Here is a 14,558-nt window from a genome sequence, read left to right as displayed (position 1 = left end):
ATATCATTTGTATTCATATTAAATTTTGGTTTCTATTCTAATTAAGTACAAGTTCCTTTTATAGCGGAGATGAATATAACTAGTTCATCAGACATCAGCATATTACTAGTGTTACGGTTGGCTAAGTGCATTTCGGGTTTAATTAGTGTAGTGTTTCTGGTGACCCACATCGTGGATATGGTTCCAGTATGTCTGGTGAAAATGTGACAGTCTTTTGTCTAATGGAGGACTAATGGGTTTTGGAATGACCTGTGACCTCGTGTGGTTGATAAGAGGGTCAGTGAGAAGTGAAAGAAAAGGGACAGATTAAGGGCTGAGAGCAAATAGAGATAGAGTATAAGCAGTAAGGGACGGATGGAGAGGCTAAGAGTCTGGCAGGCGATAGCGATAGAGTAAGAGCAGAGGGCAAATAGAAAGGATAAGCAGTAAGGGACAGATAGAGAGGCTAAGGGATTGAGGCGATATAGATAGAGTAAGGAATCAGAGAGCAGTTAGAAAGGGTAGGAGCGATATAGACAGAGGGAGATGAGGGAGTGGAAGAAGGACAGAGACGAAGTGAGGTCTGGCAGTTGGTAGTTGGTCGTCGAAGAAGACAGACGGATCTTGCGGTCGGTTGAGCGGTCGTGGAAGAACACAGACGGATCTTGGACAGATCAGCAGGGATCTTGGGATTTGAGGAGCAAGCGATTGGAATATGCAGAAGGGATATGTACAGAAGGATTTGGCAGTATTCAGAGGAATTGGCAGGATTGAGAGGAATGGGACACTGGCAAATTCAATTAGGAATTGAGGTATGTGTTGTGCATTGATATGTGTCACGGTGTATTGAACAGTGAAGAGAACAGTCAAGGACTCTGTCGATATGTCGATTATCGAGTTGTGGTATTTATGTTCAGAATTGAGTAAAGGACTTGTTGATGTGACTTTATCTGTGATGTTCAGAAAGAGACTTTAAAGAACTGTTTATGCGTTGATCTGTTGCATGATGTATTGAGTAGTCACGTGCATGTCTTCCTTTAAATGTCTGCCTTAAATGTATTTGATGTGTAGCAATTGATTGTCATATAAACTAGTAGTTGTTGAATATAAGCCAGTGTCTCTGTTGCCTTGCCTCTCTTTGGGTTGTATCTCGGGTTGTGCCTCCGTATCTCTGTGTTGCGGTTGTGGCAGTATCTATCTGTATCTCCTCTCTCCGCCTCTTTGGGTTCCGTGGCGGAACTTGTGTGAGCCGTTCGGGACGGGCGACGACGGGTGATTCCGTAACACTATTATTTACATGAAATGAACAGAAGAGTCCACTCTGATTCAGGATGACAGAGAACAATTTTATCAGGAGTACAAAGTTTCTGTCAAGCTTCCCTCCCAAAATGTGAATGCTTATCTTCAATATATGAAAAGATTTTTTGAGGCCCCAGGAAATATTGTACTCTTCTCTGCTTAAATATATAACCATAGAAATTTATGTGAGAAAGGAGTAGTTGGTGAGAGAGAGGGGGGAAGGAGAGAGAGGAGAGAGGGAGGGAAGGAGAGAAGGAGGGAGAAAGAGAGAGAGAAGGAGGGAGAGAGAGAGAGACTTGCAGACAGAGGAGCAGTAAGAACATGCCCAATGACAGCTATGTCCTCCTATTTCACAGTGACTTACCTGAAAGTAACTGAGCACAGAGCTGTTTCATCATAACTGGTCAACATTGTGGCTGCACCTTGGCCTTGCATCATTTCCTCCAAAGAAGTCTGGGGCATGAGGTCAAAACTGACTGCACTTGCTCCTTCTACATCACTGACATGGGCAGACTGCAAATACACACAACAAAATAGAATTCAAGTTACTTCTGTTTCTTAAATTAATACAGGTAACTATTTGGAAATGAAGCTGCTCAAAAACCGAGGCATGAAGATATAGTGTAGCAAAGTTTTAACTGGAAATGAATTTAAAATTTAGGAGTGAACTCGTCAAATTGACCCATTAATCCTACACATCCTGTACTACACAAACCTGCATGGCACCACATCAGTCTATCAGTCCTATACTACCTGAAATGGAGATGATATCCAGAGTAAAGTATATATTTCTTCTAAGCACAGTTTGATGTCTGATTTCAATCTGTTTGATTCTTTATCAAGTAACTTGAATAAAATATTATCCGAAAAATGGTTGAATAAAAATGGTTTTTTATTCATTTCAGTCATTTGACTACAGCCATGCTGGAGCACTGCCTTTTAGTCAAGCAAATTGACCCCAGGACTTATTCCTTGTAAGCCTAGTACTTATTCTATAGGTCCGTTTTGCCAAACCGCTAGGTTACGGGGACGTAAACACACCAGCATTAGTTGTCAAGCAATGTTGGGGGACAAACACAGACATATAAACATACACACACATACATATATATATATAAATATACTCTCTTTACTCTTTTACTTGTTTCAGTCATTTGACTGTGGCCATGCTGGAGCACCGCCTTTAGTCGAGCAAATCAACCCAGGGACTTATTCTTTGTAAGCCCACTACTTATTCTATCAGTCTCTTTTGCCGAACCGCTAAGTGACGGGGATGTAAACACACCAGCATCGGTTGTCAAGCAATCTAGAGGGACAAACACAGACACACAAACATATACACATACATACATATATATATACATATATACGACAGGCTTCTTTCAGTTTCCGTCTACCAAATCCACTCACAAGGCTTTGGTCGGCCCGAGGCTATAGCAGAAGACACTTGCCCAAGATGCCACGCAGTGGAACTGAACCCGGAACCATGTGGTTGGTTAGCAAGCTACTTACCACACAGCCACTCCATACATATGACGGGCTTCTTTTAGTTTCCATTTACCAAATCCACTCACAAGGCTATAGTAGAAGACACTTGCCCAAGGTGCCATGCAGTGGAACTGAACCCATAACCATGTGGTTGGTAAGCAAGTTACTTACCAAATAGCCACTCCTGCGACTTTTACAAGTGTTGCTAATCAAAAAATTACTTTTATAACTTGATGTGAAGCCTGTTGATTTTTTTCTTCCAACAGTCACTAGGCATCAGCTACATCAGTTTTTTTCACTCAAGGAGAACATACAGGTATCATACAGCCTAGACCTCCTTTCCTGACAAACTTAACATAAATTGAAAATGTTAAATACAAATCTCACAACAGATAGAAGTGTAAGTGCTTATCATTGATATTTTACAAACCTCAATAACTGTATTGACAGCCAAACTTGACATGTCCAACTCCAGACACACTGTAGAATATGCTCCTGGTTTGTTCACCTCCACTGTAGTTTTCTCTTCAAGTTCCATACACAACCTAGTTTGTTATTTGTAGTAAAAATATAAAATATGTCAAAAGTTTTAAACAAAAATGCTTCGATCTTTAGCATGATAATTATTTAACAGGTGAATGTTTATGAATAACTTGCTGAAAGTTGTATTCTAATGGATATTTATTGTACGGGTGTATTTTGGTGGCTATATCAATTATAAACAAATACTTTTGTGAATTTATCTTAACACTAGAAGGACTGAGTGTGTCAAATGACACATTTCAAAACTTTAATTGCACACATTTGAAAAACTATTGTAGATTTTGACATCACGTTGACTTTTTATAGTTTTATATCTAATATACACTATAAATTATAGGTTGTTTGCACCAACTGTAAAAAGAAAATAAACAATATTCCTATAAGGACCACATGCATCAATTGACGCATTGGCAACTTACAATTCCCAAAACAAAATTGCAGTTTTGAACAATTTATCAAAACAGAAGAGAATTACCAGAAGCAGTAAAACAGGTGAAACTAGTCCATGAAACTGGTTTTGAAATTCAGAGAAACCTACTGTTACACATCGTACCAGTGAAAAGAAATCAATATGTTGTTTTGAGTGCCTTACATAAACATACAGAAGTTCCTTCTGAAAATAACCCCAAGAAGAAGCCCGACACCATACTTTTTTATACCAAAAATAAGGTAGGCATAGATGTGCTCGACCAAATGGCAAGGCTTTATTCAGTCAAAGCAAGCAGTAGATGATGGCCAATGCACGTTTTTTTATAATATTTTCAATATTGCTCTTATAAACAGCTGTGTAATATACACAAGTGTTTGCAACTCAGTCACTAGTCAATGGGAATATATTAAAAAAGTTGATAAAAAAACTTTGTGGTGATTCATCCCATGGTCATTCATGTACTATCAAATGCCCTATTTTGGAAACAGCTACCTATATAAATAAAGTCAGACATACATGTGTGAAAACAAAATGCCAAAACAGAACCACAGAAATGTAAAATAACCTCTCTGTGGCAAATGTGCACTAAAACGTTGCGATGAATGTTTAGAATTTCAATAAATTTCTTTTTATTTTGTCAGGATAAATTTCTTTCAAAATATCAAACTACTGCCACTAATATCATCATGAAGTCATAAAATTCAATAGATTTAATAAAGGCTTTCTACTTCTCCTTTTCTGTTTTTTCCTTTTAAATTGAAAAATATCTTTGCATCAATTGACACATTCTGGTGCTTAAAGGTAGGTGAAAAGTTCGATCTTTCTAGTGTTAAAGATGTGGCCTTGTAATGAATACTAATTTTAAAACTTGTGTGTCTTGACACTGCTTCTATGATGATGTTAAGGCAAGAGTACAAACACACATATATGAGAAGCTTCTTTAGTTTCCATCTACCAAATCCACTCACAATGATGTGGTCAATCCAGAGCTGCATTACAAGACACTTGCCTTAGGCTGTGTGTAGTAGGACATAATTGAGAAGCAATACTTGCATTATTGATACACTATTAAAATATAGTTATCAGTAATTACATTTTAATAATGTGTCATGGCTAGCAATATTTCAATGACATGTATTGGCCAATATTTTAATGGTGTATCTTCATCACTAATTATGTTTCAGTTGGGCATGCTGACCATTTATTTATTTGACTTAGAAAATTTTGAAACGATTTCCTGGTCTACATGGTATTTTAAAATTTTATTTTAAAGACATTTGTTGTCAATAATTCTGTGTCACATATCTTCATTGTATTTGGAATCACAGAAATGGTCCTACCTCACTGCAAGTGGAACCACTTTCGGTAAAACTCATCTCCAATTGTGTGACATGGCTTACAAGAAGGTTCTCAGTGAAATGAGTATCTTGAACAATAATTATATTTAATGAGATATTTAGATCAAGTTAATTTCATGGTGTATCTTTAAAATAATTCTCTAATGGAGTATGTTGACCAACAGATGTTTTAAATCTTGAACAATAACTATATTTTAAAAGTGTGTCTTCTAAACTAAGAGGAAGAATATTGTCAGATCACTGACCGATGGTCATCAGCTTCTTTGCCACCCAGATCAGGTCGGTCAGACAAGGAACACCAGAGTAAGTGGTTGTGTTTCTGGAGATGTCGGGCAAAAAAGAGATCACATCCAAACATTGTGATGTCACTGGGTATGTTACCCAAAGGAATGTGTAGATATCGGCACTGTTCCAGCATCACTTGTAAGATGAGTTTCACATTCATGTAATGCTGAAGCATTCTTCGACTGCCAACTCTCTGCCAATCCAGCACATTGTATAGAGTGTTACTGAAATAAAGATAAATTGTAAACAATTAAAACATCAACTCAATGAAGAAAAGAGTGAAAGGCTAATAAAAGATAAAGTAATTGAAGAGAGTCAGTGAAAGGCAGCTATATGTTGGTTATTGGTAAGAAAATTGAATAGGGAACCAGTATGAGTGAGATAGCAATAAAGATGTGTAAACAGTAAAGCAATAGAGATGAGCAATAACAATGGTGTATGTCAATGAAAATGGAAGGATACAGGGGAAAAGTACTGAAATAAATACCTTATATCTGAGCTAGTTCTTTCTTTTTGAGTTTAAATCTCAACAAGGTTGACTTTAACTTTCATCCTTCTGGAGTTTATATATAAAATGCCAGCATAAAGCTATGGATTGTAATAATTATTATATCATTGGACAAAATGCTTGTCCAATATGTCTTTTATTGAATGTTTCTGTGATGGCTCTTCATGTCTTCCCCACCAAATGTCAGATCACCAACAACAATCAGCACCACTACCACCACACCATTTATTGTCTATCTTCCTTACTGGCATCAGTTGTATAGTTCAACAGGATCTGATAAGCCAGATAACTGCATCAAGCACCAATGTCTGCTTTCCCATGGTTTTTAAAGCTGGATCATCATCCTTTAACATCCACTTTCCATGCTGGCAAGCTGGAGAGCTGCACCATGTTCCAATCTGGTTTTGCTTGGTTTCTATGGCTGGATGCTCTTGCTAACGCCAACCACTTTACAGTGTGTGCTGGGTGCTTTTAACATGGCATCGACAAAGGATTCTTGCAAGCCAATCCTCTTCACCAAGGGATGCTGCCTTAACACTTCTGCCATGGAAGATGGGTCTTTTTGAGGTACAGCAAGGTGCCAGGTATTTTGCTCCCTTGTCATCACGTCTGAAAGGTTCAGCACTCTGAGTGTTCTACATAATGTTGAGTTAGCTAATTTGGTAGTATAAATCAACTGAAGTTTAGTCTCAGATTATAAGGAACAATTAAAGAAAATGTGATTTGTTATGGCAACACATCTACAACATCTTGACTCTCATCTAGTTTGGCAGTTTAAATCTATTGAAGTTTAGTCTCAGATAACATGAACAATGCCAGCGAGTATTGAACTGGAGATTGAAGTATGAAAGATAACTGTATGATGCACATCACACCTACCTGTCAGACATGTGAATAGGTACCATGGGGAAGTTGATCATCTCTGGCATAGCAGATGTCAGTTGAGAGAAACCTACAAGTGAAAAAAAAACATTAAAATATTTAGACATTAGAGTTGTCAGTTTTATAAAGAGATTGCAAAAAACTATAAGAGAATAAACAAATAATAATGATCTTCACAGTTCTAACATTACTCCTTCATAGTCAGCCTATGGCTTTTCAGCCTACCCTCATATAACCCCCATATACCTGATGTAAGCAAGAAGGGAGGTTCACTGTTGGAGCACCTTTATTCTAGGGTGAACTTGACCAGGTCCACCCAGAGTCAAATAAACAGTAACATAGTGCATCTACAAAACAGTTCATCATTTAAAGTGGAGTTATTCTGTGTTGCCCATAATGTAACTTGATGATCTGAACCTAAGCATATAGTTATGTAAACGAATAGGAGTAACTTTTTGTAGGATTTCAGTGAATATTCCCCTCAACCCTACTCAATTTCTACAGCTGCCACCTACTCACCATCATCATTTAACATCTGTTCATGCAAGCATGGGTTGGATGGTTTGACCAGAGCTAGCAAACTGGGAAGCTACAGCAGACTCCAGTCTGATTTGGTATGGTTTCTACAGCTGGATACCCTTCCTAATGCCAACCACTTTACAGAGTGTACTGGGTGTTTTTATGTGGCACTGCACAGGTGCTTTTACATACTTATCCTCCCTCAACACTTTTTCATAATATTCACCCTCTCACCCATTTCCCATCTCAAACCATCACTCACTCACCTATATTCTTGCAACCTCTACTCACCCAACCTTCCTGTTCTGTCCCTATTCACTTCTTTTCACCTTGTACCTTGAGAGTCCACCTTGACACCTCATCACTACCAGTTTTATTTCTTTCCAGCTCCACTTACAAAGTGAGTAGCGATGAAGCTTCTCTATAGCAAGAAACAGTTCTGTCCTGGTCCCGTCTCACACACTTTAATCCTTTAGCATTTAAACTGGCCATATCTGGTCCAAATATTATACTTATTCCATGATCAAACAGGCCAGATCATGCCTCTCACAATGTCATTCTAAAATTAAACAATCATATTATCTCAAAGCTATTAAATAATGCATGATCAGTTCAAAGCAATGCAAATCAATAAGCATTACATCTGCCAGAGTAGTCTGAACGCTAAATGGTTAACCAATCATCCCAGTATAAATTATCTCACTCAGTCAAAGGGGATCTTTGTTGTTTAAGCTGCATGGTGACTCACAATTGTCGGTGCCATAAAGAAATACCAGGGCATTCGGCCCCAGAAGCCATGACAAAGCAGACATTGGATTATGATGCAGTCTTTGAATCCATCAAATCCTGTCAAACTGTCCAGCACATGCCAACATGGAAGATGGACATTAAATGAGTATGATGACGTTACTGCCTTTGCTTCAATTAATTTTGAAAATAATGAAGAATTTAATAAAATAACTACCATTATTAAGCTGCTGTTTGGAACAAAAAATCACATAAAATTCTGATGGAAAGTTTTAATTCATATCACTTTGAAAAATGAAGTTTATGCCATAGAATCTGAGGCAGCATCAAGCAGGCTGGTATCAAAAGCATTAATCTAAAATTTCCCTGAACAGAAATTGCAGCAACTCTACACTTCTCTTTCTCTCTCTACTGCTGTTATCAATCAACTAACAACCAGATATAAAAAACAATTGTTTACTCAAACAACCTTATAGCAACATTTCTTCTACACAACCAGATCATAATTTCATTATAATAGTCATAAAATGATGACTCATGAAGATTACATAACACTGTGCTATTGGGCAGCAACTGTTATTTCCTATTTGTTTACTCCTAGAAAGTATGAAAAATGGCTAGTATTTCCATCAAACTTTGTTTTTGTTACATTTATTCAAACCCCAAACATTGCCTCTCAACACATGGCTATGAAGCTCCCTAACTACTCCTGCTTATGATCAGAGATGCACATATTGTCAGCCGCTAAAGGACATGCTCAAGTGATTAAGGTCAAGCAACTGACAAGCAAATCTGTGGTAATGAGCAGAATAATTGGTACAACGATATTTCTGTCTTAGCAACTCAGTGCCAAATCAGTCTGAAATGTAATGGAAAATAGATCAGTTTCAAAACATTGATGGGAATACTAGTTATTTCTTTTGATTTCTAGATAGAAGCAAATAGAAATTAACGCTTACTGACCAAAGACAACATGTTTTCAGGCTTAGTCTCACTACATAGCCCCTTGGAATGGATCTGAAAGATGGCAACTCTATGTAAGCCCAATGTGTGTGTGAGAGAGAACATGAGTGTGTGTATGTTTGTATCTCCTTGTCTTCACATGACATGATAGTTAAAAATGAGCGTCACTGTTATGCAAACAGTGTCATTCATTTCCAATGTTCTACAAAAGCATGTCTGGTTATGGGAAAATATTTCCTTGCCTGGAAACAAGTGAGGGTTAGTAACAGGAGGGCCATTTGGCTATAGAAAAAATTTGCTTCAATAAACTCTGTCTGACTCATGAAAGCATTGGAAAAGTGGATATTACAATGATAATGATGACAAAAAGTCAAAAAAACAATGAAACTCACTAAGACTGGACTGGATGGCAATAAAAGTGGGTCCTCGCTTCTCATCTTTGTAGGCCGAAAGAATCCTCTGCACATTCCTGTAGACACGGTTTATATCTTTATCCAATTTTACCTGAAAGTTTTGAGTTCCTGCAGGAGGAAGAGATGCCTCATCAACTCCTTTGGACACTCTGCATAAATACAAAAATGATTAATCAGCAAACCTTGGGCAATAACACACAGGCAGAGGTAATGCACATACTAACATAGATATTAATAAATATTGCACAATAATGTAAGGACAGTTACAGTAACATGCATAGAATCACAGGTAGCAACAATATATCCCAACAAATAGGCATTGAAGTACAGAGGAGGTAGTAGTTGTGAAAAGAAGAGAATGGGAGGAGATGAGAGAAAGAGGATGAGGCAAGGAGAACCAAAGCAGAAAGCAACTTACTTGGAGTTTCTCTCAGCTGTATACATGGCAGCAAGATTTGGCATTTGGTCACTCTGTACTGTATCAACCACAAATATAGAACCTTTCTTGGACATAGGGAACATTATAGCTATTATCATTTTGGATCCACTGGAATTGGTATAAGAAATACACAGCAATTAATATAAATAGAAACCCATGTCAGATTTATTTAAGCCTAGTACTTATTCGATATTTTTACATTCTTTTGATTTCCTGTAATTCGAACAGCCTCATGGTCCCAGCAGTCAAAATGGAAAAAGCATTGCCCTGGAAGATGACAAGGGAGATGTACTGGAACAGTCACTGACTAACAGGGCTTGCATTTCATCAGGTTTATACTCCTCAAAATTTTTTTCATCAACTGGGCTATTATGGCCTTACCTCATCTCCAAAATATTCATTCTAATGTATGTATGTATGTATGTATGTATGTATGTCTGTATGTATGATGTGTGTGTGTGTGGTGTGTGTGTGTGTGTGTGTGTGTGCATGCATGCATGTATGTATACACACACACATTACAACTGAGGACAGGATTATACAATACTGTAGATATCAATAATAACAGTTTCTAATTTAGGATCAAAGTCAGCAATTTTAGAAGAAAATTAGTCAATTACATCAGATTGGAGCCTGGTGCAGCCATCTGGCTCACCTGTCCTCAGTCAAATCGTCCAACACATGCCAGCATGGAGAGTGGACGTTAAACAATGATGATGATGATGATGAACCTCAGTATTTGACTGGTACTTTATTTTATTCATCTCCAAAGGATGAAAGGCAAATTTAACCTCAGTGAGACTTTAACTCAGAATGTTAAGAGCCAGAAGAAATGCTGCTAAGCATTTTGTCCAGAGTGACACCTTTTGAAAAAATGAAAGGGTAATGATAATAATAATAATGGCTTCAAGTTTTGACACAAGGCCAGCAAGTTTGGGGAGGGGATAAGTTGATTACATTGAGCCCAAGAGGTTGAAAGGGAAAATCGACTTGAATGGAGTTTGAACTCAGAATGTAAAGATGGACAAAATGCCACTAAGCGGAAACTGATGACAGCCATCACATTGAACACCATCTATAAGTACTTAGATGAGAATGACCGACTACCAGTGGAACAAGAGGGGTGTAGATGTAAGAGCAGAGGAACGAAGGATCAATTACTAATTGATAAGGCTATCCTGACTGACTGCAAGAAGATACAAAAATTTGATGATGGCATGGGTGGACTACAGGAAAGCATATGACATGGTCTCAAACTTGTGGATTATTGAATGCCTTAAACTGCTTAAGTTCTCTCACAATATCAATGGCAACGTGGCGAACTGAACTCACAGCATGGGGAGATAAGCTGGGAGAGGTAAATATCAAAAGAGGAATCTTTCAAAGGGACAATCTGTTGCCTCTACTATTTGTTGTCTGCATACTGCCACTAACCAGCGTTTTAAGAAAGATGCATGTGGGGTACATGCTAGGCAGGGTGAAAGTAAACAACCTGTGGTTTATGGGTTACCTAAAGCTATTTGCTAAGACTGAGAAAGAAATTGAGAGTTTGATGGCAACTGTACAGATGATTAGCAAAGATAATGGCATGGAATTTGAGATCAAGAAATGTGGTGTAATGATTCTCAAAAGGGGGGAAAATCAGTAAAAGCCATGGGATCAAGCTGGAAAGTGGCAAAACTATAAAGGAAGTTGGAGAGGAAGGATATAAGTATCTGGGTATCATGAATGAGAACTTGGCTTGTGCGCCAATCGAAGATAAATGGCTGCTATAAAATTAGAGCAATTAACAAGTAGGCAGTGGCTTTGATGAGATCTGGGGCAGGAATAGTATCTTGGAAGAAGAATGACTTACAAGAGATAGACCGGAGAACACGTAAATTATTGACAATGAATAAAGGACTACACCCCAAGCGTGATGTGTCAAGATTGTATGTAAAGAGGAAAGGAAGATGGGGATTGATGTGCTGTGAAGGTCATGTAAGTGAAGAGTAGAATAGCCTGGCTTGGTATATCAAGGGAGGGAAAGAAGGAATAATTGAAGCAGTGGAAATGCAGGGAACCTTAAAAGTGAACAAAGCTGTAGATCCAACACAATTTAAGAAAGACCAGAGAGAGTAGATGAAGAAAATTTGGCAGGACAAGAAAATGCACAGTCAGTTCTTGAAGAATAAAGATGAGATTGATTGGAATAGAATGGCTGCAGAAAGGAGACTTAAAAGGGCCTACTGAGGCATTAGTGTACAGCGCTCAAGAACAAGCTCTCAGAACAAACTACTCCAAATATCACATTGATAAAAATACTGACTCCCACAGTGCAGGATGTGCTCTGAGAAGGGAGAAAGTATAAGCCATATTGTTAGTGAGTGCTGTAAGCTTGCACAACGTGAATACAAAAGGAGACATGACAATGTGGCCAGATATGTCCACTGGCTGTTGTGTATTAAAAAAAACCTCAAGAGAGTCGAACAATGGTATGAATATAAGCCAGAGGGAGTAATGAAAAATGAACATTACCAAATACTCTGGGATTTTAACATACAGTGCAACCAAGTCATACAGACAAGACGGCCAGATATCGTGATCATCCATAAAGATGAAAAAGAAACAACGATAATAGATGTTGCAATACTAAGCAATTCAAGGGTGAAATGTAAGGAAACAGAAAAGAGTGAGAAATACCAGCCACTGTGGGACAAGATAGGAAAGTTATGGGGCATGAGGAAAGTAATGGTGATACCGGTGGTAATTGGAGCATTAGGAGCAGTTTCCAAGAGCTTTGAAAAACATATTAAGAATATTAGAGCTGCTGTCAGGCTCGAAGTGATCCAGAAGATGGCATTGTTGGGTACAGCTTGCATTCTAAGGAGAGTATTGTCTCTTTGAGTCACAGGAGAAGGCAGTACTTGAAACCTTTGGTGATTTATTACTGTCTGCTTTCAAGTAAAGAACAACCACAAATAGAACAGCAAGAATCAAAACAATAATAATCCTTTCTACTGTAGGCACAAGGTTTGACAATTTGGGGGAGGGGATAGCCAATTACATTGACCCCAATGCATAACTGGTACTTATTTCATCAACCCCGAAAGAATGAAAGGCAAAGTCGACCTCAGTGGAATTTGAACTCAAAAAGGTAACGGCAGACGAAATACTGCTAAGCATATCGCCCGGTATGCTAATGATTCTGCCTGCTCACCGTAGTAGTAGTAGTAATAATAATAATAATGGTTTCAAATTTTGGTACAAGGCCAGCAATTTTGGAGGAAGGGGTAAGTTGTTTACATTGGCCTGGTACTTGACTGGTACTTATTTTAGTGACCCTGAAATGATGGAAGTGAAAGTTGACCTCAGAGGAATTTGAACTCAGAATGTCAAAAATGGAAGAAATAATAATCAGTATTTTTGCCCCGTGTACTAATGATTCAGCCAGCTTGCCACTTTACAAATGATACTAATTTTTTCCTAAATTAGGCAGAATGTCAGCAATTTCAAGGGTCAGGTTTAGTTGCATAGTTAAAAGTATTGATTGACTTCCTTTTAAAACCAAATTAGTAAGGGAAGGAAAGGAAAGGGAAAGTGGCAAGATCTTTGTAGGCATACCACCTTGCTCTCAGATTGATGAGGTCAGTATAGATATTGCCCAGCCTAAAGATCAAAATGTTAATAAGGAGTAGGAACCAGATGTTGGGTCTGAATGTGGGTGCTAGACTACTTCACAAGTGTTGGCACCATTAAAAAAATGCACTCAGGACAGTCTGTAAACAGAGATGATGTAAGGTTGAGGGGTTTGTCTTGTTCAGGGCATGACAGCTTCTCTATTGTTGGTGCCTTGATATTGTTCACCCAGGAGGTTGGATAAATATTTATTTATTTAGTTATAGTGGTAACCACTCTAGCTATCTATGTTCTGTGTTCAAGTCACGCTGAGGTCAACTTTGCATTTTGTCCTCTAGGGGCCAATAAAGAACTAGTCTGAACTAGGATCAATTCCCTTCTGATTATCTCTTTCTGGGAAATTGGTTGTGATTAGAAATGAAGAAGGATAGTACCTATTAGATCTAAAATGTCCAAGACATGGCATATGTTACAACAGTGCCCTTACCATTCCATCAAGGAGTTACAGACATATGTATGTATATATGCAGATATGAATATGTGTAGGTATAGGTATGTATGTAGATATGTAGGTAAATAGTTAATGACACAAGGTCCCACTTTCACATGACAATACATAATCACTATTCATTATTAATACAAACTTATTTCCAAGTCTTATATGCAAATATGTTACCAACATCCAATTATATTCTTCTCATAACACTTTGTAACAAGAGATTCTTACAAAAATGTCTTACCAATTGTGGCAGTAAAAATAGATGTGCTTCATTGAGCCAGGTTCCAAGTATGAATATTGTGCCAAAGTACGGAATTCCAGCATCTCCATATCAAATGTGTCAGTCTCCTGGAAGAGATTTGGTAATAATGAGAAGAGGAAAGATTGGATGGAGTAGTTAAACTTAATAATGATTTACCAAAGATGTAAAGATCGACAGAACAGCATGGGATAGTTTTGTTTTTATTTTTGTTTCTCTTGCACAGATATGGTCGTGTGGTTAAAAAGTTTGCTTCTCAACCACATGGTTTCAGGTTCATTCCCATTAGGTGGCACCTTTGCTAAGTGTCTTTTACTAAAGCTTTGTGA

At 37.9% G+C, this 14,558-nt stretch overlaps 1 protein-coding gene across 1 annotated transcript in view; it reads right to left on the bottom strand.

Moving 5' to 3' along the window:
• Positions 1-14,558, bottom strand: part of LOC115211854 (DNA polymerase epsilon catalytic subunit A-like) — a 110,687-nt gene that overhangs the window by 22,264 nt on the left and 73,865 nt on the right. Inside the window, exons 32-38 of the mRNA XM_036502729.1 lie at positions 14,212-14,318; positions 9,833-9,961; positions 9,394-9,563; positions 6,770-6,842; positions 5,343-5,606; positions 3,197-3,311; positions 1,643-1,791 (exon numbers count right to left, since the gene is read on the bottom strand). Of these exons, the coding sequence (XP_036358622.1) occupies positions 1,643-1,791; positions 3,197-3,311; positions 5,343-5,606; positions 6,770-6,842; positions 9,394-9,563; positions 9,833-9,961; positions 14,212-14,318 (1,007 nt within the window). The remainder of the gene's footprint in view (positions 1-1,642; positions 1,792-3,196; positions 3,312-5,342; positions 5,607-6,769; positions 6,843-9,393; positions 9,564-9,832; positions 9,962-14,211; positions 14,319-14,558) is intronic.

This window comes from Octopus sinensis, linkage group LG5 (genome assembly GCF_006345805.1).
Source record: "Octopus sinensis linkage group LG5, ASM634580v1, whole genome shotgun sequence".
Classification (NCBI taxonomy): Eukaryota; Metazoa; Mollusca; class Cephalopoda; order Octopoda; family Octopodidae; genus Octopus; species Octopus sinensis.
This window is presented reverse-complemented; position numbering and strand designations above follow the sequence as displayed.